Source organism: Molothrus aeneus, chromosome 31 (genome assembly GCF_037042795.1).
Source record: "Molothrus aeneus isolate 106 chromosome 31, BPBGC_Maene_1.0, whole genome shotgun sequence".
NCBI lineage: Eukaryota > Metazoa > Chordata > Aves > Passeriformes > Icteridae > Molothrus > Molothrus aeneus.
Genome location: NC_089676.1, coordinates 2,904,477 through 2,932,314, shown reverse-complemented (window position 1 = coordinate 2,932,314; position 27,838 = coordinate 2,904,477). Strand labels below are relative to the sequence as shown.

At 53.1% G+C, this 27,838-nt stretch overlaps 1 protein-coding gene across 1 annotated transcript; it reads left to right on the top strand.

Annotated features, from left to right (window-relative positions):
* The first annotated feature begins 33 nt into the window (after positions 1-33).
* COPA (COPI coat complex subunit alpha) lies at positions 34-27,252 on the top strand. Its single transcript, XM_066568276.1, has 33 exons — positions 34-132; positions 459-572; positions 1,223-1,296; positions 2,058-2,138; positions 3,217-3,293; positions 4,248-4,357; positions 5,628-5,737; positions 6,821-6,920; positions 7,393-7,528; positions 7,627-7,709; positions 8,903-9,053; positions 9,980-10,046; positions 10,684-10,759; positions 12,931-13,013; positions 13,968-14,107; positions 14,538-14,623; positions 15,291-15,429; positions 16,099-16,261; positions 17,498-17,644; positions 18,451-18,640; positions 19,392-19,487; positions 19,756-19,844; positions 20,266-20,389; positions 20,865-20,954; positions 21,037-21,146; positions 21,262-21,339; positions 21,481-21,549; positions 21,741-21,877; positions 22,713-22,899; positions 23,902-24,012; positions 24,452-24,613; positions 25,184-25,378; positions 26,389-27,252. The coding sequence occupies exons 1-33, from the start codon at positions 93-95 to the stop codon at positions 26,446-26,448; spliced, it is 3,675 nt and encodes a 1,224-aa protein (XP_066424373.1). The 5' UTR covers positions 34-92; the 3' UTR covers positions 26,449-27,252.
* The last annotated feature ends 586 nt before the right edge of the window (positions 27,253-27,838 follow it).

The window sequence follows — 27,838 nt, the reverse complement described above, 5'->3', positions numbered from 1 at the left end:
AAGTGACGCAGCGGAAAAGCGGTGCAGCTTCCGGGGCGTTCCCGCGGTGCCGACGTGGAGGTTCCGGGTTGCGGCCGGGCCGGGCTGGGACCATGTTGACCAAATTCGAGACCAAATCCGCGCGGGTGAAAGGTGAAACACCGGGATAAAGCGGGATAAAGCGGGATAAAGCGGGATAAAGCGGGGTGCGGGGAATGGGGAGCCGGAACTGTGGGGGGAAGGTGGGATCCCGTCATGGAGGGAGGGCCCGGAGGGGCTGGAGAGGGGAATGGAGGGGGATCCAGGGGCGTTTGGGGTCTGATCCAGGGTGGGTTTGGGATCTGATCGCAGGTTTTTCCCAGGTTAATTTCCCAGGGTTTCCCCAGGTTTATTTCCCCCCTTTCCCCACCCTTTCCCAGGTTTATTTCCCAGGGTTTTTCCCAGGTTTATTTCCAGGTTTTCCCCCCCCCTTTTCCCAGGGCTGTCGTTCCACCCCAAGCGGCCCTGGGTGCTGAGCAGCCTCCACAACGGCGTCATCCAGCTCTGGGACTACCGCATGTGCACCCTCATCGACAAGTTCGACGAGCACGATGGTAAAAACGGGGGGAAAAAGGGCAAAAACGGGAAAAAAACGGGAAAAATGAAAAAATTCTGGGAAAAATCCGGGAATTCTGGGCTTTCTGGGGAGCCCCTGAGGCTGTGGTGGGGTGGGTCCCATGTGCGCCCTCATTGACAAGTTTGATGAGCACGACAGTGAAAACAGGGTGAAAACGGGAAAAATGGGGAAAAATGGGAAAAAATGGGGAAAAATGGAAAAATTCTGGGAAAACTCCAGGAATTCTGGGGGTTCTGGGAGCTCCCTGAAGTTTGGGGGAGAATTCCCAAAGGTTTGGGCCGGGTCCCATGTGCTCCCTCATTGACAAGTTCGACGGGCACGACGGCAAAAATGGGGGGAAAAAATGGGAAAAAATGGGAAAATTGAAGAAACTCTGGGAAAAACCCAGGGAAAAAATGGGAGAAATCCAAGAATTCTTGGGGTTCTGGGATCCCCTTGAACTCGTGGCGCTTCTGGGTTTGGCTCCGGAGCAAGGGAAATTCTCAAGGATTTTGGAGGAAAGTTCCCCAAAAATTGGGAAAAAAAAAACCCCAAAAATTTAGGAAAAATTCCCAGAAGTTTGGGGGAAAATTCCCAAAAAATCAGGAAGAGAATTCCAGAGGGATTCCAAGGGATTTCCCATTCCAGGGCCGGTCCGAGGCATCGATTTCCACAAGCAGCAGCCGCTCTTCGTGTCCGGGGGGGATGACTACAAAATCAAGGTGAGCATTCCCAAATTTCCTTTTTTTTTTTCCCATTTTCCCCCCAAATTTTTCCTTGTTTTATTTTTCCATTATTTTTACGTATTTTTCCCATTTTTTCCCCTTTTTTTCCCCTTTTTTTCCCCTTTTTTTCCCCTTTTTTTCCCATTTTTTTCCCCCATTTTTTCCCCATTCTTCCCTGTTTTCTTGCCATTTTTTTGCCATTTTCTTGCCATTTTCTTGCCATTTTTTTCCCCCATTTTTTTCCCCCATTTTTTTCCCCCATTTTTTCCCCCATTTTTTCCCTATTTTCCCCCATTCTTCCCTGCTTTCTTCCTTGTTTTCTTCACTGTTTTCTTCCCTGTTTTCTTCCCATTTTCTTCCCCATTTTTTCCCCAAATTTTGCCCATTTTTTCCCATTTTTTCCCCCCCCCGTTTTTCCTCTCTTTTTCTTCCCACTTTCTTCCCATTTTTTCCTTATTTTTCCCCTTTTTTCCCCCCAAAAAACCAGAGCCTGGCAAGGGCTGGGATGATCCCTGGGCTCTTTCCCAGCTCAGAATATCTGGGAATAAAATTTGGGAATCGGGACTGAGGGACGGGAGCGAGAAACCTGGGATTAAAACCCGGATTCGAGTGAGAAAATCTGGGAATAAACGGAGAAAAAATCCCAGAAAAAAAAAAAAAAAAAAAAAAAAAAAAAGTGGGAATTCGGTGCTGCCGCTCCCCCGGGGTGGGGCTGGAATTCCGGGAATTTTCCCTGGATTTTCCCTGTGGGATTGCAGGTGTGGAATTACAAACTGCGGCGCTGCCTCTTCACCCTGCTGGGACACCTGGACTACATCCGCACCACCTTCTTCCACCACGTGAGTCCCCGGTCCCGGGATTCCGGGAATTCCTGGGAATTCTGGGGGTTATCCGGGAGTTCTGGGGTGCTGGGAGTTCTGGGGTTCTGGGAATACGGGATTGTCCCGGGAATTCCGGGGCTTTCCTGGGAATTTCTGGGGATTACCCCGGGAATTTCTGGGGCTTTCCTGGGAGTTCTGGGAATGCAGCGTTATCCTGGGAATTCTGGGAGTTGTGCTGGGAATTATGGGAATTCCTGGGAATTTTTCTGGAAATTCTGAGGCTTTTCTGGGAATTCTGGGGTTTTCTGGGAATTCTGGGTCATCCCAGGATTTCAGGATTTCTGGCAATCCCCAGTGGGAATCCGCTCTCCTGGGAATTTGGGGGTTTTCTTTGGAATTCTGGGGCTTTCCTGGGAATTACCCCGGGAATTTCTGGGGATTCTGAGGGGTTTTGGGAATCCAGGGTTATCCCGGGAATCCAAGATTCTCCGATGGGAATCTGCTCTCCCGGGAATTCTGGGGTCATTCCAGGAATTTGGGGGTTTTCCTGGGAGTTGTGGGATTTGCTCCGGGAATTCTGAGTTATTCCAGGAATTCTGGGGTTTTCTGGGAATTCGGGGCTATCCCAGGAATCCAGGATTTCTGGCAATCCCCAGTGGGAATCTGCTCTCCTGGGAATTCCGGGATTTATCCTGGGAATTCTGGAGTTCTGGGAAATCTGAGTTATTCCAGGAATTCTGGGGTTCTGGGAATTGCAGGGTTATCCCGGGAATCCAGGATTTCAGGGAACTCTGGGGTTTCCCAGGGAATCCAGGGTGTCTGGGAGCTTCTGGTGGGAACATTCCCATGAAATTCTCATTTTCCTGGGAATCCTGTTGTGGTTTTTTTTCCGGGAATTCCTTCCCGGCAATCTCCAGCGGGGATTTCTTTAATGGGATCCAATTCCCGGGAATTTCCCCAGGATCCCTTCCCGAGGTTCTTTCCCTGGGAAATGAGGAATTCCCGGGGCTGGGCTCTCTCCAGGCCCCCAATCCCAGGGTTTTGTTTTTGGTTTGTTTTTTTTGGTTTTTTTTTGGTTTTTTCCCATTTTTCCCAGGAATATCCCTGGATCCTGAGCGCCTCCGACGACCAAACCATCCGCGTGTGGAACTGGCAGAGCCGCACCTGCGTCTGGTGAGCGCCGCCATTCCGGGGATTCCTTGGGATTCCTGGGATTTACGGGGATTCCTTGGGGATTCTGGGATTCCTTGGGGATTCTGGGATTCCTTGGGATTCTGGGATTCCCTGGGATTCCTGGGATTCCCTGGGGTTTGTGGGATGTCTGGGATTTCTGGGATTCCTTGGGGATTTCCTCGGTTTCCTGGGATTCCAGGGGTTTGTGGGATGTCCGGGATTCCTTGGATTCCTTGGGGATTCCTGGGATTTACGGGGATCCTGGGATTCCTTGGGAACTCCTGGGATTTCCTGGGGATTTCCTGGGATCTCCTGGGATTCTGAGGTTCCTGGGATTTCCCGGGGATTCTGGGATTCCCTGGGATTCCTGGGATTTCCTGGGGATTCCTGGGATTCTGAGGTTCCTGGGATTTCCTGGGGTTTGTGGGATTCCTTGGGGATTCCTTGGGATTCTGGGATTCCTTGGGATTCCTGGGGTTTTCTGGGATTCCTTGGGATTTCCTGGGGTTTGTGGGATGTCTGGGATTCCTGGGGATTTCCTGGGGATTCTGGGATTCCTTGGGATTCTGAGATTCCCTGGGATCAGACTTTCCCTGGGATTGTGGAATGAGTCCTTCCCTGGGATTCTGGGATTCCCTGGGATTTTGGGATTCTGGAATTCCCTGGGACTCCCTCCCTGGGATTTTGGGATAAATCCATCCCTGGGAGGGCAGAGAATTCCCAGGCCCGAGTGATTCCGTGGATTCCCCATCCCTGGGAACGGCCCAGGCCAGGCTGGGCCCCCCCGGCCCTTTGGGAACGTCCCTGCCCTGGGAACTCTGGGAACCTTCCGGAATCTTCTCCAACCCTGAATTCCCTGGCGGCAGTGCCCGGTCCCAATCCCCACCCCGCAATTCCCGAAGGGGCGGGGCCGCCGGGGTTTTCATGGAATTCTGTCCCGGGTTTCGGGATCAGCGTCCTGACAGGGCACAACCATTACGTGATGTGCGCCCAGTTCCACCCCAGCGAGGACCTGGTGGTGTCGGCCAGCCTGGACCAGACCGTCAGGGTGTGGGACATATCCGGTGAGATTCCGGGGGAAAATCCATGGGAAAAATGGGAAAATCCATGGAAAAATGGGTGTGGGACATATCCGGTGAGATTCCAGGGGAAAATCCATGGGAAATCCATGGGAAAAATGGGAAAATCCATGGAAAAATGGGTGTGGGACATATCCGGTGAGATTCCATGGAAAAACTGGGAAAATCCATGGAAAAATGGGAATGGGAGTGGGATGGACCAGAGCGTGAGGGTGTGGGACATATCCGGTGAGATAACGGGGAAAATCCATGGGAAATCCATGGGAAAAATGGGAAAATCCATGGAAAAATGGGTGTGGGAGTGGGATGGACCAGAGCGTGAGGGTGTGGGACATATCTGGTGAGATTCCGGGGGAAAATCCATGGAAAAATGGGTGTGGGACATATCCGGTGAGATTCCAGGGGAAAATCCATGGGAAATCCATGGGAAAAATGGGAAAATCCATGGAAAAATGGGTGTGGGACATATCTGGTGAGATAACGGGGAAAAATTCATGGGAAATCCATGGGAAAATGGGTGTGGGAATGGGATGGACCCAACTGTCAGGGTGTGGGACATATCCGGTGAGATAACGGGGGAAAACTGGGAAAATCCATGGGAAAACTGGGAATGGGAGTGGGATAGACCAGAGTGTGAGGGTGTGGGATATATCCAGTGAGATTCCAGGGGAAGAACTGGGAAAATCCATGGAAAACTGGGAAAATCCATGGAAAAATGGGTGTGGGATATATCTGCTGAGATTCCAGGGAAAAACTGGGAAAATCCATGGGAAAATACAATAAGATAGGAATAGGAATGGGTGTGGGATACCTCTGGTGAGGGATCCCAAAAAATCCTGGGAGAGCTGGGAATGAGGGGCTGGAAAAGGGAATGGAGAGTCCTGAGGGGGCTGGGGGGTGATCTGGGATTGGGGGATTTGGGATCTGATCCCAGGGAACGGCCTCGAGCTGTGCCAGGGCCGGAAATCTGGGATGATTTTTCCATGGAAAAAGGGTTGGGAAGCACCAGAAGGGGCTCAGGGAGGGCTGGATCCCCATCCCTGCTGGGAATCCCTGGAGAGGGAAAAACGGAGGCAGAAAAACCCCTTGGGATCGCTGGGTCCGGGTGCAGCTGATTCCCCTGGGTTTTCCCCTGGGTTTTCCCCTGGGTTTTCCCTGGTTTTTCCCCTGGTTTTTCCCCTGGTTTTTCCCCTGGGTTTTCCCTGGGTTTATCCCGGATTTATCCCGGGTTTTTCCGGGCTTTTCCGCGCTGCAGGGCTCCGGAAGAAGAACCTGTCCCCGGGCGCCGTGGAGTCGGACGTGCGCGGCATCACCGGCGTGGATCTGTTCGGCACCACCGACGCCGTGGTCAAACACGTGCTGGAGGTGCCGGGGGATCCAGGGGGGATCCAGGGGGAATCCAGGGGGGATCCAAGGGGGATCCATGGGGGATCCAAGGGGGAATGGCGGGGGATCCATGGGGAATCCATGGGGGATCCAAGGGGGATCCAAGGGGGAATCCACAGGGAATCCAAGGGGGATCCATGGGGGATCCAAGGGGAATCCAAGGGGGAATGGTGAGGGATCCATGGGGGATCCAAGGGGAATCCAAGGGGAATCCATGGGGAATCCATGGGGGAATGGCGGGGGATCCATGGGGAATCCAAGGGGGATCCATGGGGGATCCATGGGGAATCCATGAGGAATCCAAGGGGAATCCACGGGGAATCCATGGGGGAATGGCGGGGGATCCATGGGGGATCCATGGGAAATCCATGGAAAATGGCAGGAAATCCATGGGGGATCCATGGGAAACCTGTGGGAAATCCATTGGAAATCCATGGGAAATAATTGGAAATGGCAGGAAATCCGTGGGGAATCCATGGGCGATCCATGGGAAATCTGTGGGAAATGCATTGGAAATCTATTGGAAATCCATTGGAATTCTGTGGGAAATGGCAGGAAATTCATGAGGAATCCATGGAGGATCCATGAGAAACCTGTGGGAAATCCATTGGAAATTTGTGGGAAATCCATTGGAAATGCCTGGGAAATCCATGGGGGATCCATTGGAATTCTGTGGGAAATCCATGGGGGATCCATTGGAATTCTGTGGAAAATGGCAGGAAATCCGTGGGGAATCCATGGGAGGATCCATGAGAAACCTGTGGGAAATCCATTGGAAATTTGTGGGAAATCCATGGGAAGTTCGTGGGAAATCCATTGGAAATGCCTGGGAAATCCATGGGGGATCCATTGGAATTCTGTGGGAAATCCCTGGAGGATCCACGGAAATCCCCTCACGCTTCAATCCCTGTCCTGGGGCGGATTCCAGAAGGATTTTTCTGCTTTTCCCCCCATTCCTGGGGGTTTCTCCCCATTCCTCTCATTGCCCCTGGATTTCCCCCATTCCCTGGATTTTTTCCCTGGATTTTTTCCCTGGATTTTCCCTCATTCCTGCTTTTCCAGGGCCATGACCGGGGCGTGAACTGGGCTGCCTTCCACCCCTCCATGCCCCTCATCGTGTCCGGGGCCGACGACCGCCAGGTCAAGATCTGGAGGATGAACGGTGAGGGAAAAAATGGGGAAAAAACGGGGAAAAACGGGAAAAAAATGGGGAAAAAACGGGAAAAAAATGGGGAAAATTGGGAAAAAAAAACGGGGAAAAAAAAAAAGGAAAAATGGGGAAAAAAACGGGGAAAAAATGGATATTTTTCCCATTTCTCTGGGATTTTTTTCCCGTTTTCCCCAGATTTTTCCCTGATTTTTCCAGAATCCAAGGCCTGGGTGGTGGCCACGTGCTGGGCTGGTTTCTCCTTTTCTCTGCAGTTTTTTTCCCATTTCCCTGCTATTTCTCCTCATTCCATGAATATTTTTTCCCATTTCTCTGGGATTTTTTCCCATTTCTCCGGGATTTTTTCCCATTTCTCTGGGGTTTTTTCCCATTTCTCTGGGATTTTTTCCCATTTCTCTGGGGTTTTTTCCCATTTCTCTGGGATTTTTTCCCCGTTTTCCCTGGATTTCCCCCTGGTTTTTCCCAGAATCCAAGGCCTGGGAGGTGGACACGTGCCGGGGCCACTACAACAACGTTTCCTGCGCCGTTTTCCACCCGCGCCAGGAGCTGATCCTCAGCAACTCCGAGGACAAGAGCATCCGGGTGTGGGACATGTCCAAGCGGTCAGTGCTGCCCCGGGGCCGGGAGGGGCCCTCGGCAGCGCCGGGAATTCCTGGGATTGGGGCAATTCCAGGATTTTCCCCCTCCCCTCCACTTCCAGGACCGGAGTCCAAACGTTCCGGCGCGACCACGACCGGTTCTGGGTGCTGGCGGCGCATCCCAACCTCAACCTGTTCGCGGCCGGTGAGCCCCGGAATTCCGGCTGGGGATTCCCGGATTCCGGCTGGGAATCCCGAAACACCCTTAGGAACCCCAAGGCTACAGCTGGGGGTCCCCAAATTCCGGCTGGGAATCCCCAAATTCCGGCTGGGAGCCCCCAAATTCCGGCTGGGGATCCCCAAACTCCATCTGGTGATCCCTAAATTCTGTCTGGGAACCTCCAAATTCCGGCTGGGAACCCCCGAATTCCAGCTGGGAACCCCCAAATTCCAGCTGGGAATCCCCAAATTCCAGCTGGGAATTCCCAAAATTCCATCTGGGAACCCCAAAATACCCTTAGGAACCCCAAAGTTACAGCTGGGAACCCCCGAATTCCGGCTGGGAATTCCCAGATTCCGTCTGGGGATCCCCAAAATTCCATCTGGGAACCTCCAAATTCTGGCTGGGAACCCCCGAATTCCAGCTGGGAATTCCCAGATTCCGTCTGGGGATCCCCCAAATTCCGGCTGGGAATCCCCAAATTCCGTCTGGGAATCCCCAAAATTCCATCTGGGAACCCCCGAACTCCAGCTGGGAATCCCAAATACCCTTAGGAACCCCAAGGCTACAGCTGGGGGTCCCCAAATTCCAGCTGGGGATCCCCAAATTCCAGCTGGGAATCCCCAAAATTCCGTCTGGGAACCCCAAAATACCCTTAGGAACCCCAAAGTTACAGCTGGGAACCCCCGAATTCCGGCTGGGAATTCCCAAATTCCAGCTGGGGATCCCCAAATTCCAGCTGTAACTCCGGGTGTAATTCCAGCTGTAACTCCGGGTATTTTTCCCTGGAATTCCCGGTGTAATTCCAGGTGTAATTCCAGGTATTTTCCCCTGGAATTCTCGGTGTTTTTCCCTGGGATTCCCAGTGTAATTCCCGCTGCTATTCCGGTTGTTTTTCCCTGGAATTCCCAGTGTTTTTCCCTGGAATTCCCGGTGTAATTCCAGCTGTAATTCCAGGTGTTTTCCCCTGGAATTCCTGGTGTAATTCCAGCTGTAACTCCGGGTGTTTTCCCTGGAATTCCGGGTGTTTTTCCCTGTAACTCCGGTGTTTTTCCCGCTGTATCTCCGGGTGTTTTCCCCTGTAACTCCGGTGTTTTTCCCGCTGTAACTCCGGGTGTTTTTCCCTGGAATTCCCAGTGTTTTTCCCGCTGTAACTCCGGGTGCGTTTCCCCGCCCAGGCCACGACGGGGGCATGCTGGTGTTCAAGCTGGAGCGGGAGCGGCCGGCGCTGGCCGTGCACGGGAATTCCCTGTTCTACGTCAAGGATCGCTTCCTGCGGCAGCTCGACTTCGGCAGCTCCCGCGACGTGGCCGTCATGCAGCTCCGCAGGCACGGCGGGCCCAGGGCCCCAAACCCATCCCAAATCCACCCCAAAATCCCCGAATCCGTCCCAAAATCCACCCCAAAATCCCCGAAACCCATCCCCAAATCCACCCCGAAACCCATCCCCAAATCCATCCTAAAATCCATCCTAAAATCCCTGAAATCCATCCCCAAATCCACCCCAAAATCCCCAAAACCCATCCCCAAATCCACCCCGAAACCCATCCCAAAATCCCCGAAACCCATCCCCAAATCCACCCGGAAACCCATCCCCAAATCCACCCCAAAACCCATCCCCAAATCCACCCCAAAATCCCCGAAACCCATCCCCAAATCCATCCCAAAATCCATCCCCAAATCCATCCCAAAATCCCCGAAACCCATCCCCAAATCCATCCCAAATCCACCCCAAAGTCCCTGAAATCCATCCTGAACCCATCCCCAAATCCACCCCAAAGTCCCTGAAACCCATCCCCAAATCGATCCCAAACCCCCCCAGAGTTCCCAAATTCCCCCAAATCCGTCCCAAATTCCCCCAATTCCATCCCAAACCACCCCAGGGTTCCCGAATTCCCCCAAATCCATCCCAAACCACCCCAGAATTCCCAAATTCCCCCAAATCCTTCCCAAATTCCCCCAAATCCATCCCAAACCACCCCAGAATTCCCAAATTCCCCCAAATCCATCCCAAACCACCCCAGAATTCCCAAATTCCCCCAAATCCATCCCAAACCACCCCAAGGTTCCCAAATTCCCCCAAATCCATCCCAAATCCCCCCAGAGTTCCCAAATTCCCCCAAATCCGCCCCAACCCCCCCCAGAATTCCCAAATTCCCCCAAATCCGCCCCAAACCCCCCCAGAATTCCCAAATTCCCCCAAATCCGCCCCAGCCCCCCCCAGAATTCCCGAATTCCCGTTTTTTCCTTCCCAGCGGCTCCAAGTTCCCGGTGTTCAGCATGAGCTACAACCCAGCTGAGAACTCCGTGCTGCTCTGCACCGTGAGTCCCAAAATCCCGGGGTTTTTGGGGGAAAATCCCCCAAATCCCCGACCCTGGGGGAAAACCCCTCCAATCCCACTTTATTCCTCCGAGAAATCCCTCAAATTCCACTTTTTTGGGGCAGAAAATCCCTCAAATTCCTGTTTTTTTTGGGGCAGAAAATCTCTCAAATTCCTGGTTTTTGGGTGGCAGAAAATCCCTTGAATTTTTGGTTTTTTGGGGGCAGAAAATCCCTCAAATTCCTGTTTTTTTGGGGCAGAAAATCCCTTGAATTTTTGGTTTTTTTAGGGAGGAAATCCCTCAAATTCCACTTTTTTGGGGCAGAAAATCCTTCAAATTCTTGGTTTTTTGGGGCAGAAAATCCCTCAAATTCCTGTTTTTTTGGGGCAGAAAATCCCTTGAATTTTTTGGTTTTTTAGGGAGGAAATCCCTCAAATTGCACTTTTTTTTTTTTGGGGGAGAGGAAAAAGTCCCTCAAATCCCTGATTTTTTGGGGGGAAAAATCCCTCAAACCCCTGATTTTTTTGGGGTAAAAATGCCTCAAATCCCTGATTTTTTGGGGGGTAAAAATCCCTCAAACCCCTGATTTTTTGGGGGGGTAAAAATGCCCTAAAATGCCCCATTTTTCCTCCCACAGCGAGCCAGCAACCTGGAGAACAGCACCTACGACCTGTACACCATTCCCAAGGACGCAGATTCCCAAAATCCCGACGGTGGGTGCGGCCCGAGCTCCCAAAAACCCCAGGAATTCCCATCCCCACCCCCCCCCAAAAATCTCCTTTTTTTCCCCCAAATTTTTTGTTTTTTTCCCCGTTTTTTTTTTTGGCAGCTTTCCCCCCTTCTCCCTTTGAAAAATTCAAACTTTTCCAGCCCCCCATCCATATTTTAGCAGGAATTTCTCCTTTCCCTTCCCAAATTTTTCCTCCCAGCTGGAGATTTCCTGGCTCTGTCCAGACTTGATGGATCTCAGGCCGATTTTTGGGATGTTTCATCCACAAAAAAAAACCCTTTAAAAGTGACAATCCCAGGAATGATTTTGGTTTTTTTCCCTTTCCTGGCAAATTCCACGTGATTTTTTGTTTTTTAGTTTTTATGGGGTTGTGGGGGGAGGAATTTACGATCCCAAGCCTTGATTTAATGGGATGAAAACTCCCAAATTATTGGATTTTTGTCCCGGTTTTAAATCCCAGCTGCGCCCCCCGCCAGGGAGCAGTGATGGATTTGGGGCCTTTTCCAGGGATTTATGGATTCCGGAGGGTTTTTGGAGCGGGGAATATTTCCCTGCTGGGGTGGATTTGGAGGCAAAGAACGGGGACAAAAAAAAAAAAAAAAAAATTGGTTTTTCTTTTTTTTTTGGGAAGTTTTTCCAGCTGGGATATTGGGAAGATCAATCAAATCCCTGGATTTGATGGAGGAGCAGCTGGGTCCCAAAAAAAAAGGAGGGAAAAGGGAAAATTCCGCAGCCAGAGGAGGGAGAAGGGCCCGGCCTCGGGGAGGGTTTGGGGACAAAACCCTCAAATCCTTGAGTTTTTGGGAAAAATCCTTTAAATCCCTGAGCTTTTTGGGGAAAAATCCCTCAACCTCCACATTTTTGAGGGGGAAAATCCCTCAAATTCCACTTCTTTATTTTTTTTTTTTTTATTCATCAAATCCCCACAGTTTTGGGAAAGATTCCTCAAATCCCGCAGTTTTGGGACAAATCCCTCAAATTCCGCATTTTTTGGGAGGAAAACCCCTCGAGTTCCACATTTCGGGGATTTTCAGGGCCTTTTCTGGCTGAAAATTCGGGATTTTTATGGAATATCTGAGGCTGGAGCAGCGTGGGACGGGGGCATTGCCCCATGGAATGGGAGGGGGTTTTGGGTCCCTTCTGATCCCAAAAATTCCGGGATTCTGGGATGCGAATCCAGGAGGAATCCGGATCCCATGCCGGCTTCTGAACCCCATCCCACAAATCCCACTCATCCCATAAATCCCATTGGTCTCATCCCACTGATCCCACAAATTCCATTGATTCCTTATTGCCATCCCAACCCCATCCTGTCCTATCCCGTGAATCCCACAAATCCTACCCTGTAAATCCCCTTTTATAAATCTCATCCCGTCATTCCCATCGATCCCATCCCAATCCCATTCTTTCAGTCTCATCCCATAAACCCCATCCCAATCCTATTCTTTAAATCCCATCCCCTGAATCTCATTCCAGTCCCATCCCATAAATCCCAGTCCCATAAATCCCAGTCCCATAAATCCCGTCCCATAAATCCCATCCCATAAATCCCATCCCATAAATCCCATCCCATAAATCCCATCCTGTAGATCCCATTGTATAAATCTCATCCCACCCTATAAATCACATTGATCCCATCCCAATCCTGTCCTATCAATCCCGTCCCATAAACCCCATCCTAATGGATTGATCCCGGGTTTATCCTGGGTTTATCCGGGGTTGATCCTGGGTTTATCTGGGGTTGATCCCGGCCGGATTCCTGGGGTTGATCCCGGGTTTATCTGGGGTTAATCCTGGGTTGATCCCGGCCAGATTCCCAGGGTTTATCCTGGGTTTATCCCGGGTTTATCTGGGGTTGATCCCAGCCGAATTCCAGGCTTTATCCTGGGTTGATCCTGGCCGGATTCCCAGTTTGATCCTGGGTTTATCTGGGGTTAATCCTGGGTTGATCCCGGCCGGATTCCCAGTTTGATCCCGGGTTTATCCTGGGTTGATCCCGGCCGGATTCCTGGGGTTGATCCCGGGTTTATCCGGGGTTAATCCCGGGTTGATCCCGGCCGGATTCCCAGTTTGATCCCGGGTTTATCCGGGGTTAATCCCGGGTTGATCCCGGCCGGATTCCCAGCTTGATCCCGGTTTTTTTTGGGATCGCAGCTCCGGAGGGGAAGCGCTCCTCGGGGCTCACGGCTGTGTGGGTGGCGCGGAACCGATTCGCCGTCCTGGACAGGATGCACTCGGTGAGATCCCGGGAAAAACCGGGAAAAAAACGGGAAAAACCGGGAAAAAAACGGGAAATCGGGATGATGGGATCAGATCCAGGGGGGCCCTGGTCCCAAAAAAAGGGGCTGGGATTGGGATAACAGGGATTGGGATAACAGGGATTGGATCCAGGGGGGCCTGATCCCAATGGGAGAAGGGTTGGGAAATTGGGATAACGGGGATTGGATCCAGAGGGGCCTGATCCCAATTAAGAATGGTTGGAAAAGTGGGAGGTTGGGATAATGGGGATCAGATCCAGGGGTGCCTGATCCCCAGAAAAAGGGTTGGGATTGGGATACTGGGGATTGGGATAATGGGGATCAGATCCAAGGGGACCTGATACCAAAAAACCTGGGATTGGGATAACAGGGATTGGATCCAGAGGAACCTGATCCCAAAAAGAAAAAGGGGTGGGAAAAGCAGGAACGGGGCTGGAGCAGCTGGAGAAGGGAATGGAGGATCCTGAGGGAGCTGGGGGGGCTGATCCCAGAGAAAAGGGGGATCCAGGGGGGATTTGGGATCTGATCCCAGGGAATGGGACAGGACAAGAGGGAACGGCCTCGGGCTGTGCCAGGGCTGGAAATTTGGGATGATTTTTCCATGGAAAAAGGGTTGGGAAGTGTCAGAAGGGGCTCAGGGGGGGTTGGATCCCCATCCCTGGAGGTGTCCGAGGGATTCCCGGGATTTGGGTTGGGTTTGATGCTTTTCCAACCTCCAAAATCCCGGAATTCCGGGAAAACCCTGATTCCCAACCCAGCTCTTTGTGCTCCCTCAAAAACAGTGGGAAAAATCCTGGAAAAACCCAACTCTGCTCCAGCCCAAGGGGCACAAAACCCTCCCTGCCTTCCCTAAAAACCCCACCAAAATCTGGGAATTCCCCCCAAAATCTGGCAATTCCCACTAAAATCCGGGAATTCTCTTCCGGGGGGCAGATCCTGATCAAGAACCTGAAGAACGAGATCACCAAGAAGGTTCCGGTTCCCAACTGTGACGAGATTTTCTACGCGGGCACCGGGAACCTGCTCCTGAGGGACTCCGACTCCATCACCCTCTTCGACGTCCAGCAGAAAAGGTGGGGATTTTCCGGGAATTTTCTGGGAATTTTCCGGGAATTCTGCACCTAAAACCTGCTTTTTGTGCGCCAAATCCTGGTTTTTTTCACCGTAAATCCTCCTCTTTTTTCACCCCAAGTCCTGTTTTTCTTTCCCCTAAATCCCCTTTTTTTCCCCCCTAAATCCTGGGTTTTTTCCTTCCTAAATCCCTTTTGTTTTTCCCCCCTAAATCCCACTTTTCCCACCCCAAATCCTGCTTGTTCCTGTGGAAAGCTGGGAAAGGCTGGAGAAGGGATCTGCTGGGGGTTTTTTTTGGGATCTGCTGGGAGTTTTTGGGATCTGGGTTTTTTTTGGGATCTGCTGGGGATTTTTGAGATCCACTGGGGTTTTTTGGGATCCCAGGGCTGGATTTTGGGCCATTCCCTGATCCGGGATCTGGGATTTTTCCAGGACCTTGGCCTCGGTGAAGATCTCCAAGGTGAAGTACGTGATCTGGTCGGCCGACATGTCCCACGTGGCGCTGCTGGCCAAGCACGGTGAGCTCCGGGGGAAAATTCCCATTATTCCCATCCCCATCCCCATCCTGGTCCCTGTTCTCATTCCCATTCCTGTAATTCCCATTCTCGTTCCCATTATTCCCATCCCCATCCCGATCCCCGTTCCCAATCCCATTCCTGTAATTCCCATTACTCCTGTTACCCAAGTTATTCCCGTAATTCCCTCATTCTCATTGTTCCTGTCATTGCCATCATTCCCGTAATTCCCTCGTTCCCGCGTTCCCGTCATACCCTGCAATTCCCATCGTGTAATTCCAGTTCCCTCATTCCCTGCAATTCCCATCATTCCTGTAATTCCCTCATTCCCCTCATTCCCTGCAATTCCCGTAATTCCCGGGTTCCCTCTGTTCCCATAATTCCCTCATTCCCTGCAATTCCCATCATTCCTGTAATTCCCTCATTCCCATCATTCCCATAATTCCCTCATTCCCATCATTCCCATCATTCCCTCATTCCCTGCAATTCCCATCATTCCCGTAATTCCCGGGTTCCCTCTGTTCCCATAATTCCATCATTCCCGTTGTTCCCTGCAACCCTTGCAATGCCCTCAATCCCTGGGTTCCCTCCGTTCCCACCGTTCCCGTAATTCCCTCATTCCCGTTATTCCGGTCGTTCCCCGCAATTCCCGGTTTCCCTCCGTTCCCAGCCATCCTGATCTGTAACCGGAAGCTGGAGTCGCTGTGCCAGATCCACGAGAACATCCGGGTCAAGAGCGGCGCCTGGGACGAGAGCGGCGTCTTCATCTACACCACCAGCAACCACATCAAATACGCCGTCACCTCGGGGTCAGCCCTGCTCCGGGAGCGGGAAGGGCGGGAATTCCCGCCGGGAATGGGCGGGAATCGTCACCGGGAATGGGCGGGAATCGTCACCAGGAATGGAGGGAATCGTCACCAGGATGGGTGGGAATTGTCACTGGGATGGTGACAGGAATTGTCACTGGGAATGGAGGGAATCGTCACTGGGAATGGAGAGAATCGTCACCAGGATGGGTGGGAATTGTCACTGGGAGGGGCGGGAATTGTCACCGGGAGGGGCAGGAATTGTCACTGGGAATGGAGGGAATCGTCACCGGGAATGGGTGGGAATTGTCACCGGGATGGGCAGGAGTTCCTTGGATGGTCAGGAGCTCACTGGGATGGCTGGAATTCTCACTGGGATGGCGACAGGAATTCTCACTGGGATGGCCAGGAGTTCCTTGGGATGGTTGGGAGTTCCCTGGGAGGGTCAGGAATTCTCCCTGGGATGGTCAGGAATTCTCACCGGGATGGCCAGGAATTCTCCCCAGGATGGTGTGGAGTTCTCTGTGAGCTCACCAGGAATTCCCTGGCATGTCCGGGAATTCTCTCTCCCCGGGAATTCTCACCGGGGAACGTCCCCCCATAATTCCCTGGCATGTCCGGGAATTCTCCCCGGGAATTCCCACCGGGAATGTCGCCCCCTCCCCGGCGCAGGGACCACGGGATCATCCGCACGCTGGACCTGCCCATCTACGTGACGCGCGTGAAGGGCAACAACGTTTACTGCCTGGACCGGGAGTGCCGGCCCCGCGTGCTCACCATCGACCCCACCGAGTTCCGCTTCAAGCTCGCCCTCATCAACAGGAAATACGACGAGGTCAGGGATGGACCCGGGAACGGGGGAAAATCTGGGATTGGGAATGAGGGAAAAGTGGGGTTGGGAATGGTGGACAAAGGCAGGTGAGCCCCGCGTGCTCAGCATCGACCCCGCCGAGTTCCGCTTCAAAGTCGCCCTCGTCAGCAGGAAATACGATGAGGTCAGGGATGAACCTGGGAATGGGATTGGAAATGGGAAAAAATAGGGGAAAAGCGGGTTTGGGAATGAGGGAAGAGTGGGGTTGGGAATGGTGGATCAAAATCGGAAGTGCTCAGCATCGACCCCACCAAGCCGCTTCAAACTCGCCCTCATCAAGAGGAAATAGGATGGGGTCAGGAATAAGCCTGGGAATGGGGAAAAGTGGGAAAAAATGGGATTGGGAATAGGGGAAATGGGGTTGGGAACGAGGGAAAAGCGGGGTTGGGAATGGCGGGTGAAAATCGGGAGTGCCGGCCCCACGTGCTCAGCATCGACCCCGCCGAGTTCCGCCTCAAACTCGCCCTCATCCACAGGGAAGTTTGATGAGGTCAGGAAACAAATCTGGGAATGGGGAAAAGTGTAGGATTCCCTGAGGATTCTGGATTTGGGAGTAGGGGCTGCAGCCTTCGGGAATAGGGGCTGGCAAAGCCTTTCCTGAAGATGGGAAAAGCCTTTCCTGAGGGTGCTTGGAAGGGCCTCTCCCAAGGAGAGGAAAAGCCTTTCCCAGGGATGGAAGAGCCTTTCCCAAGGGATTTTGGGAAGAGCCTTTCCCAAGGGATTTTTGGGAAGAGCCTTTCCCCAGGATTTTTAGGAAGAGCTTTTCCCAGGAATTTTGGGAAGAGCCTTTCCCCAGGATTTTTAGGAAGAGCTTTTCCCAAGGGATTTTTAGGAAGAGCTTTTCCCAGGAATTTTGGGAAGAGCCTTTCCCGAGGGATTTTGGGAAGAGCCTTTGCCCGGGATTTTCAGGAAGAGCTTTTCCCAAGGGATTTTGGGAAGAGCCTTTCCCCAGGATTTTCAGGAAGAGCCTTTCCTAAGGGATTTTGGGAAGAGCCTTTCCCAGGGATGGAATATCCTTTCTCAAGGCTTTTGGGAAGAGCCTTTCCCAAGGGATTTTGGGAAGAGCATTTCCCAAGGGATTTTTAGGAAGAGCCTTTGCCCAGGATTTTTAGGAAGAGCTTTTCCCAAGGGATTTTGGGAAGAGCCTTTCCCCAGGGATTTTGGGAAGAGCCTTTCCCCAGGATCTGGGCCTGCCCGCAGGTGCTGCACATGGTGCGGAACGCCAAGCTGGTGGGGCAGTCGATCATCGCCTACCTGCAGCGCAAGGGCTACCCCGAGGTGGCCCTGCACTTCGTCAAGGACGAGAAAACGCGCTTCAGCCTGGCCCTGGAGTGCGGCAACATCGAGGTGACGCCGGCTCTGGGGACATTCCGGGGCTTTCTGGGACATTCCGGGGCTTTTTGGGACGTTCTGGGGCACGTGGGGATGTTTTGGGAAAAACGCGCCTCAGCCTGGCCCTGGAGTGCGGCAGCACGGAGGTGACGCCAGCTTCTGGGATGTTCCAGGGCATTTTGGGACACTGTGGGAAGTTTGGGGGCGTTCTCAGCCGCTTTGAGGTGTTTTGGGACATTCTGGGAAGTTTGGTTTTGGGTATTTTGGGACGTTTTTGGGACGTTCCCTGGGAACAGATCGCCCTGGAGGCAGCCAAGGCTCGGACAGCAAGGGCTGCTGGGAGAGGCTGGGCGAGGTGGCCCTGCCGCCATCCCTGCTCCCATTCCCCATTCCCGACCCCATTCCCAGTCCCATTCCCAGTCCCTCTGACCCCATTCCCGATCCCTCTAATCCCAAAATTCCCTGTCACAGATCGCCCTGGAGGCAGCAGCCAAGGCTCTGGATGACAAGGGCTGGGCGAGGTGGCCCTGCTGCTATCCCTGCTCCCATTCCCCATTCCCAATCCCATTCCCAGTCCCTCTGACCCCATTCCCGATCCCTCTGACCCCATTCCCGATCCCTTTAATACCAAAATTCCCTGTCACAGATCGCCCTGGAGGCAGCCAAGGCCCTGGATGACAAGGGCTGCCAGGGGAGGTGGCCCTGCTGCTATCCCTGCTCCCATTCCCCAGTTCTAACCCCATTCCCAGTCCCTCTGACCCCATTCCTGATCCCTCTGACCCCATTCCCGATCCCTCTAACCCCGGAATTCCCTGTCACAGATCGCCCTGGAGGCAGCCAAGGCGCTGGACGACAAGGGCTGCTGGGAGAAGCTGGGCGAGGTGGCCCTGCTGCAGGGCAACCACCAGGTGGTGGAGATGTGCTACCAGCGCACCAAGAACTTCGACCGCCTCTCCTTCCTCTACCTCATCACCGGCAACCTGGAGAAGCTCCGCAAGATGATGAAGATTGGTGAGAGCCCCGGCATTCCCGCCGGGAATCCCGCCTGATTCCCGCTTTTCCTGGGTTGGGAATGGCAGCTGATTCCTGGTTTTACTGGGACCAGGAACGGCGGCTGATTCCCAGTTTTCCTGGGGCTGGGAACAGCGGCTGATCCCCGGTTTTCCCAGGGCTGGGAATGGCAGCTGATTCCCGGTTTTATTGGGGCCGGGAATCCCGGCTGATTCCCAGTTTTCCTGGGGCTGGGAACGGCAGCTGATTCCCGGTTTTATTGGGTTGGGAATGGCAGCTGATTCCTGGTTTTATTGGGTTGGGAACGGCGGCTGATTCCCAGTTTTCCTGGGTTGGGAACGGCGGCTGATTCCTGGTTTTATTGGGTTGGGAATGGCAGCTGATTCCTGGTTTTATTGGGTTGGGAACGGCGGCTGATTCCCAGTTTTCCTGGGGCTGGGAACGGCAGCTGATTCCCAGTTTTCCTGGGGCTGGGAATCCGACTGATTCCAGGTTTTCCTGGGGCTGGAAGAGTGGCCGATTCCCAGTTTTATTGGGTTGGGAACGGCGGCCGATTCCCGGTTTTCCTGGGCTAGGAATGGCAGCTGATTCCCGGTTTTCCCAGGGCTGGGAACAGCGGCTGATTCCCGGTTTTCCCGGTCTCGGGAACGGCGGCTGATTCCCGGTTTTCCTGGGCTAGGAATGGCAGCTGATTCCCGGTTTTCCCGGTCTCGGGAACGGCGGCTGATTCCCGGTTTTCCCGTTTTTCCAGCGGAGATCCGGAAGGACATGAGCGGGCACTACCAGAACGCGCTGTACCTGGGGGACGTGGCCGAGAGGGTGCGGATCCTGCGGAACTGCGGCCAGAGTGAGTCATTCCCGATGGAATTCCGGGAATTCCGGGCACGGGGAGTCCTTCCCAATGGGAATTCCAGGGCTTCCAGGCATGGGGAGTCCTTCCTGACAGGAATTCTGGGCAGAGGAAGTCATTCCCGCCAGGAATGCTGCCCTGGAAGCTCAGGAAAGGCTCTTGGATCCCCAAGCATTTCTGTTATTCCAGTGGTTATTCCCATTATTCCAACGGCCATTCCCAGTGTTTCCCGTTATTCCTGTGGCCATTCCCGTTATTTTTCCAGAGTCCCTGGCGTTCCTGACGGCCGCCACGCACGGGCTGGACGAGGAGGCCGAGAGCCTGCGGGAATCCTTCGATCCCGAGAAGGAGACGGTGGGAACGCTGGGAAAAGCTCCGGGAAAAACTTTGGGAGTTTGGGAGGGAGGGGATGGGGATGGGCCTGGGAGAAATCCTGGGAAACTCCTAGAATTCGGGAAGGAGGGAAGGGGTGGTGGCTCCTGGAAAACTCCTGGAATTCGGGAAGGGAACAGTGGGGTCCGGTGAGGAAAACACCTGGAATTTGGGAAGGAGGGAATGGTGGGGATGGAGGAAATCCTGGAAAACTCCTGGAATTCAGGAAGGAGGGGATAGGGGGCTCCTGGAAAAACTCCAGGAATTTAGAAAGGGAACTGTGGGTTCCAGCGGGGAGAACTCCTGGAAAACTCCAGGGATGTGGGAAGGAGCTGTTAACGGCGAGGCAGCTCCGTCCCGGGATTTTCCCGGCGCATCCCGATGTTTTCCCGGCGTGTCCCAGATCCCGGCCGTGGATCCCGAGGCGCGGCTGCTGCAGCCGCCGGCCCCGGTGCTGCCCCTGGACACCAACTGGCCCCTGCTGACCGTGTCCAAGGGCTTCTTCGAGGGCTCCATCGCCGGGAAAGGTCGGCGTTCCCCGCATTCCCGGCATTCCCGGCGTTTGGGATGGGCGCTGGGAGGTTGCTGTGGTCCTGGCAAACCCATGGAATGTTCTGGGAATTGGGGAAAAAGGGGCTGGGAAACCTGGGGAAGGGTGTGGGGTGTGAGGCCATGGGGGTGGGAGGGACTGGGAATGGGATCAGGGCTGGGATTGACCCCTGGGAATGGGATTGACCCCTGGGAATGGGATCAGGGCTGGGATTGATCCCTGGGAATTGGATTGACCTCTGGGAATGGGATCAGGGCTGGGATTGGAATTCCTGGAATTCAGAGTGGGCGTCCAGCTGGGGATGAGCCCCATGATCCTGGAGCTCTCCCCACCCTCATAAATCCCGAAATTCCGCAAAATCCCACCCCGAGATGCCACAGCACAGAGGCAGGGTGGGGTTTTCCCCTCATGGAATTATTTTCCAAGGGTCTTTCCCTGTTTTTTTTTTTCAGGGAAAGGAGGAGCCCTGGCTGCCGACATCGACATCGACACCGTGGGCACCGAGGGCTGGGGCGAGGACGCCGAGCTGCAGCTGGATGAAGGTGGGAAAACCCTGGAATTTCCCTTGGGAAAGCTCCATTCCCCCGCCCGTGGGACCCCTGTGACATTCCCTGCTCCCTGCAGACGGATTCGTGGATGCCGGGGAAGGATTCGGAGAGGAAGGAACGGGAAAAGGGCAGGAGGAAGGAGGAGGATGGGAGGTGGAAGAAGATTTGGATCTTCCCCCCGAGCTGGTAGGAGAATCCTGGGGAGTCCCAGCGCCGATTCCTGGGGAATTCGGGAGGCAGGGAATGTTCTGTGGGATCATCCAGCTGGGGTTTCAGCTGGAATTCTGGGATTTTCCCTCAGGATGTCCCTGCCGGCCCTGCAGGAACGGCTGAGGATGGATTCTTTGTGCCTCCCACCAAAGGCACCAGCCCAGCCCAGGTAAAATCCTGGATTTCCTTGGAAACCCGGGGCTTCCCTCCTTTTCCCTTTCTCTTTTTGGTTTTTATTTGGGATTTGTGAGCCCATTGTGGGAACTCTGCCCATCCCAATCCCACCTGGATTCCCTTCCCTCTTTCCCAGGTGTGGTGCAACAATTCCCAGCTCCCCGTGGATCACATCCTGGCAGGATCCTTCGAGACAGCCATGAGGGTGAGTTCTCCATGGAATTTTTAATGGAAGAACGCCTCCTTTCCCCTGAATCCTCACTTTGCATCCACCTGGGAATATTCCATCCCCGTTCTCCTGTGGACACGACCCAGAGCGAGGCCTCAGTGCTGCCTGATCCAGGTTTTCCTGCAATCCATGATTTTTTTTATTTTTATTTTTTTTTTCCCCCTTAGCTGCTCCATGACCAGGTGGGAGTGACCAACTTCGGGCCCTACAAGCAGCTCTTCCTGCAGACCTTCTCCCGGGGCAGGACGACATTCCAGGCTCTTCCCAGCCTCCCCGCCATGTACGGATTCCCGCACCGCAACTGGTGAGCACTGGGACGCGCCTTTCCCGCCTTCCAGGGGTTTTTCCAGGGGAGAAATCCCGGATTTATGAGGCTGGGAATGAGCCCAGCCGGTCCGAGCTGGACGCTCAGAATTCCAGGAATTCCCTGGGCAGCTCCAGGGATGAGGAGGAGCCGGAATTCCCCGTTTGTGGAGAGAACTGGGAATTGTGTGGGGGGAAGAGATGGGTTTGGAGCTGAACTCGGGGCAGAATCCAGGGAATGGAGCTGAAAAAGGGAATGGAGAATCCTGAGGGAGCTGAGGGTGGGCTCAGCCTGGAGAAAAGGGGGATCCAGGGGGAATTTGGGATCTGCCAGCGGGGATTTGGGATCAGATCCCAGGGAATGGAGATGGGATGAGAGGGAACTCCTCAAGGTGCACCAGGGCAGGTTTAGGCTGGACATTCAGGGGAATTTTTCCATGGAAAAGCATTGGAAAATTCCATTTTTCCATGGAATTTTTCAATGGAAAAGCATTGGGAACCATTTTCCCAAAATTACATTTTCCATGTGCTTTTTCCATGGAAAAGCACCAGGCCAGGTTTAGGTTGGATATTTGGGGGAATTTTTCCATGGAAAAGCACCAGGCCTGGTTTAGGATGGAAAAAGCACCATTTTTCCAATGGACTTTTTTTCCATGGGAAAGCATCGGGAGCCATTGGAAGGGACTCAGGGAGGTGCATTCCCATCCCTAGAGGGAATTCCCGGGAATTCCTTGGGCCGCTCCGGGAATTCCACCCCACCCTCACTGGGCCCACACAACCCTCACCACCACCCTCGTCCCTAAACCCGGAATTCCGGAATTTTCTCGGGGCGGCAGGAAGGAGGCCGGGCTGAAGAACGCGCTGCCGGCCGTGGGGCTGAAGCTGAACGACCTGATCCAGCGGCTGCAGCTCTGCTACCAGCTGACCACGGCCGGCAAGTTCGAGGAGGCCGTGGAGAAATTCCGGCTGATCCTGCTCAGCGTGCCCCTGCTGGTGGTGGACAACAAGCAGGAGATCGCCGAGGTCAGGGGTGGGGCGGCGTCCCGGTGGGATTCCCGAGGGGGAAATGTGGGGATCCTACCCTGAAAATGTGGGAATTCGTGAGGGGGGGAATGTGTGAATTCCTGCCTTGGAAAACACAGAATTTCTGAGGGAGAGGTGTTGGAATCCTGCCCTGAAAACCATGGAATTCCTGAGGGGGAAATGTGGGCTTCGTGAGGGGCAAACGTGGAATTCGTGATGGGGGAAATACGGGGATTTCTGAGGGAGGGAAATGTGGGAATTCCTGAGGGGGAAATGTGGGAATACTGCCCTGAAAAACATGGAATTCCTGAGGGGGAAATGTGGAAATTCCTGAAGGGAGTAAACATGGAATTCGTGAGGGGGAAATGTGGGATTTGTGAGGGGGAAATGTGGGAATTCCTGCCCTGAAAAACATGGAATTCCTGAGGGGGAAATGTGGAAATTCCTGAAGGGAGTAAACATGTAATTCCTGAGGGGGGAAAATACGGGGATTTCTGAGGGAGGGAAATGTGGGAAATCCTGAGGGGGAAATGTGAGGATCCTGCCCTGAAAAACATGGAATTTCTGAAAGGGAAATGTGGGATTCATGAGGGGGAAATGTGGGAATTCCTGAGGGAAAAATGTGGGATTAGTGAGAGGAAAATGTGGGAACATGGAAAACATGGAATTCCATGAAAAACATGGGATTTCCCAGGGGGAAATATGGAAATTCCCGAGGGGGAAATGTGGAATTCCTGAGGGGGAAATGTGGGGATTCTGCCCTGAAAAAATATGGAATTCCTGAGGGGAAAATGTGGAAATTCCTGAAGGGGGGAAACACGGAATTCCTGAGGGGGAAATGTAGGAATTCCTGAGGGGAGAAATGTGAGAATTCCTGAGGGGGGAAATACGGGATTTCTGAGGGGGAAGTTGTGGGATTCCTGAGGGGGGAAATGTGGGATTTCCCATCCCGATCCTGGGGTGTCCCCAGGGAAGGCTTTGATCCCCGGTTTTGTCCCAAAGGCACAGCAACTGGTCGCCATATGCCGGGAATACATCGTGGGGTTGTCCATGGAGATCGAGAGGAAGAAACTGCCCAAAGAGACTCTGGAGCAGCAGAAGAGGATCTGTGAGGTGAGGGAGGCCTGAGGGGAAAAACAAGGAATTCCTGAGGGGAAAACATGGAATTACTGAGGGGAAAACATGGAATTCCTGAGGAGGGAAATGTGGAATTCCTGAGGGGGTAAATGAGAGAATTCTTGAGGGGGAAACCACAGAATTCTTGAGGGGGAAATGTGGGAATTTCTGAGGGGGAAAATGTGGGAATTTCTGAGGGGGAAAATGTGGGAATTCCTGAGGAGGGAAATGTGGAATTCCTGAGGGAGGAGATGCGGGAATTACTGAAAGGAAAACACAGAATTCATGAAGGGGAAATGTGAGATTCCTGAGGTGGTAAAAACCTCACTGGAAGTTTGGAATTCTGCCTTCAACGCAAACACAACAGGGAAAAAAGGGATTCCCTGTCATAATTCCCGTTATTCCTAAGGATTTTAACCCTTGCTTTCCCTGGCAGATGGCCGCCTACTTCACACACTCCAACCTGCAGCCCGTGCACATGATCCTGGTGCTCCGCACCGCCCTCAACCTCTTCTTCAAGCTCAAGAACTTCAAAAGCGCCGCCACCTTCGCCCGGCGCCTGCTCGAGCTCGGCCCCAAGCCCGAGGTGGCCCAGCAGGTGAGACCCCAAATGGCCCTGACCCCAAATGGCCCTGTCCCCAAACTCAAGGGTGAGATCCTCAGATGAGGCCCTCAAGTTGGGAAACACCATTTTTGGGGTGTCCTTGTCCCCAAACCTGAGCTGAGGCCCTCAGGTGTGGAACCCTTCCTGTGATACCATTTTTGGGGTGTCCCTGTCCCCAAACCTCCACTGTGACCCTTTTTGGGGTATCCTTGTCCCCAGACTCCCACTGTGACCCATTTTGGGGTATCCCTGTCCCCAAACCCCCGCCATGACCCTTTTTGGGGTTATCCTTGTCCCTAAACTCCCACTATGACCCTTTTTATGGTGTCCCTGTCCCCAGACTCCCACTGTGACCCTTTTTGGGATGTCCCTGTCCCTAAACTCCCACTGTGACCCTTTTTGGGATGTCCCTGTCCCCAAACTCCCACTGTGACTCTTTTTGGGATGTCCCTGTCCCCAAACTCCCACTGTGACCCTTTTTAGGGTATCCCTGTCCCCCAACCTTTGCCGTGACCCATTTTGGGGTGTCCCCCTTCCCCGTGCTCACGGCGCTGCCCTTCCCAGACGCGGAAGATCCTGGCGGCGTGCGAGAAGAACCCCATTGACAGCCACCAGCTCAACTACGACCAGCACAACCCCTTCGACATCTGCGCCGCCTCCTACCGCCCCATCTACCGCGGCAAAGCCGTGGAGAAGTGTCCCCTCAGCGGGGCCTGCTACAGCCCCGAGTTCCGGGGACAGATCTGCCGCGTCACCACGGTGAGGGGACACCGCTGGTTCTGTGGGAATTGCATCCCGCTGAGCTGTGGGCTGGGAGAAATCGGGGTTTAGAGGTGGTTTGAGGGGTCAGCGCTGCCCTCATGGGGGAAATTTTGTGGTTCTGGAGGGGGTTTGGGGTCTCTCCCGCAAGGGAGGCCTGTGGGAGTTGGGCCTGGTTGGGCTGGAGGAGGCTGAGGGGGAAACTTCTCCATCCGTGGAAATATCTCAAATATCCATGGAAATACCTCAAATACTTGTGGAAATACCTTAAATATCCCCAAAAATCTCTCCTCTGAGGGGGGATTTGGGCTCTGGAGTGTTTTTCCCACAAGGGAGGCCTGTGGGAGTTGGGCCTGGTTGGTCTGGAGGAAGCTGAGGGGGAATCTCATCCATCCATGGAAATATCTTAAATGTCTGTGGAAATATCTTCAATATCCATGGAAATATCTCCTATAACTCCAAAAATCTCTCCTCTGAGAGGGGATTTAGGCTCTGGAGCCTTTTTCCCACAAGGGAGGCCTGTGGGAGTTGGGCCTGGTTGGTCGGTTGGAGACTGAGGGGGAAATTTATCCAGCTGTGGAAATAACTCCAATATCCGTGGAAATATCTTCAATATCCATGGAAACATCTCCAAAATGCCAAAAAAATCTCTCATCTGAGAGGGGATTTGGGCTCTGAAGTTTTTCTCACAAGGGAGGCCTGTGAGAGTTGGGCCTGGTTGGTCTGGAGGAGGCTGAGGGGGAATCTCATCCATCCATAAAAAAAAATTCAATATCCATGGAAATATCTTAAATAACTCCTCAAATTTCCACACAAATCCCCCAAGAGATCTCAGGATGCTCCCAAACCCCTCCCAGAGCTCCCAGCACAGGCTCAGGAGTGACAGCCACAAAACCAACCCCTAAATCCCGAGTTTTCACCCCTAAATCCTGAATTTTCACCCCTAAATCCCGAATTTTCACCCCTAAATCCCGAATTTTCACCCCTAAATCCTCTCTTTGTCCCTGCAGGTGACGGAGATCGGGAAGGACGTGCTGGGGCTGCGCATCAGCCCCCTCCAGTTCCGCTAGGAATTCTCCTGGAGAAAGAAATTCCCAGTCCCCCACCCCAGCTTTCCCCCCACTCGCTCCCCTTGGCCATTCCCATCCTCTCTTCCCGGTTTTTCCCCACTCTGGAATGCCAGATTGGGGTTTTTTTCCCCACATTTAGCAGGAATTTTTTTTCCTTGTTCCCAGAGCAATTTTCCTGTGCTTTTATCCCAGTTTTTTTTCCAGAGGGGGAAGGGGGGGCCTCTTCCCAAATCCTGGTTGTGACACAACCACCTCTGCTCCCCTTAAAGTCCTAAAAAAATTGCTAAAAAACCCTGGGATTGGCTCTGTAAATCCGAATCCAGGGAAATCCTGCTCCCTCTGGAAGTGTCTCTGTGTTTGTTGATTCCTCCTGTTGTCGCCATGGCAACTCAGTGAGCTCCCGTTGTTAATAAAGTTCGTTAATGACCTGGATTTTCCTGGTTTGCAGCTCAGGACACACCAAAAAAACCCTGGAATTTAATCCCTTTTCCCAGCTCTGCTTGGAGAGCTGGGAATTTTCCCGAGGATGGGATCGGCTCTCCTGGGATGATTCGGAGCTGTGTGTGTTAATTAGTGGGGTGCAATTAACGCCCCAATTAACCCTGAGGGCCCGTCCTGTGTTTCCAGGTGGAGTTTTGTCCTTTGGCACTCCCGGGTTTGGCCCCAGGGCACGGAAAAGGCTCCGGGATTGCCAAATTTGGGTGGATTCCGGTGTTAATGGTTAGATGAGTGTTGTTTTCTGCGTGCTTTTTTTGTTTTGGGTGTCCTGTAACAATAAATCAACCTGTAATGAAAATAGAACAAGGTTATCGCCTTGTGTTAATGTGTGTGTGGTGTTGTACTGCTCTGTATTGCAGGGTGAGCACAGGGTGAGCGATACAGAGCAATACAGAGCAATACAGAGCGATAGAGAGCGATAGAGAGCGATAGAGAGCGACACAGAGCGATACAGAGCGACACAGAGCGATACAGAGCGACACAGAGCGATACAGAGCGACACAGAGCGATACAGAGCGATACAGAGCAATACAGAGCAATACAGAGCAGTACAGAGCAATACAGAGCAGTACAGAACGATACAGAGCGATACAGAGCGATACAGAGCGACACAGAGCGACACAGAGCGACACAGAGCGACACAGAGCGATACAGAGCGATACAGAGCAATACAGAGCAATACAGAGCGATACAGAGCGATACAGAGCAGTACAGAGCGATACAGAGCGATACAGAGCAATACAGAGCGATACAGAGCAATACAGAGCGATACAGAGCAGTACAGAGCGATACAGAGCGATACAGAGCAGTACAGAGCGATACAGAGCGATACAGAGCGATACAGAGCAATACAGAGCGATACAGAGCGACACAGAGTGATACAGAGCAGTAC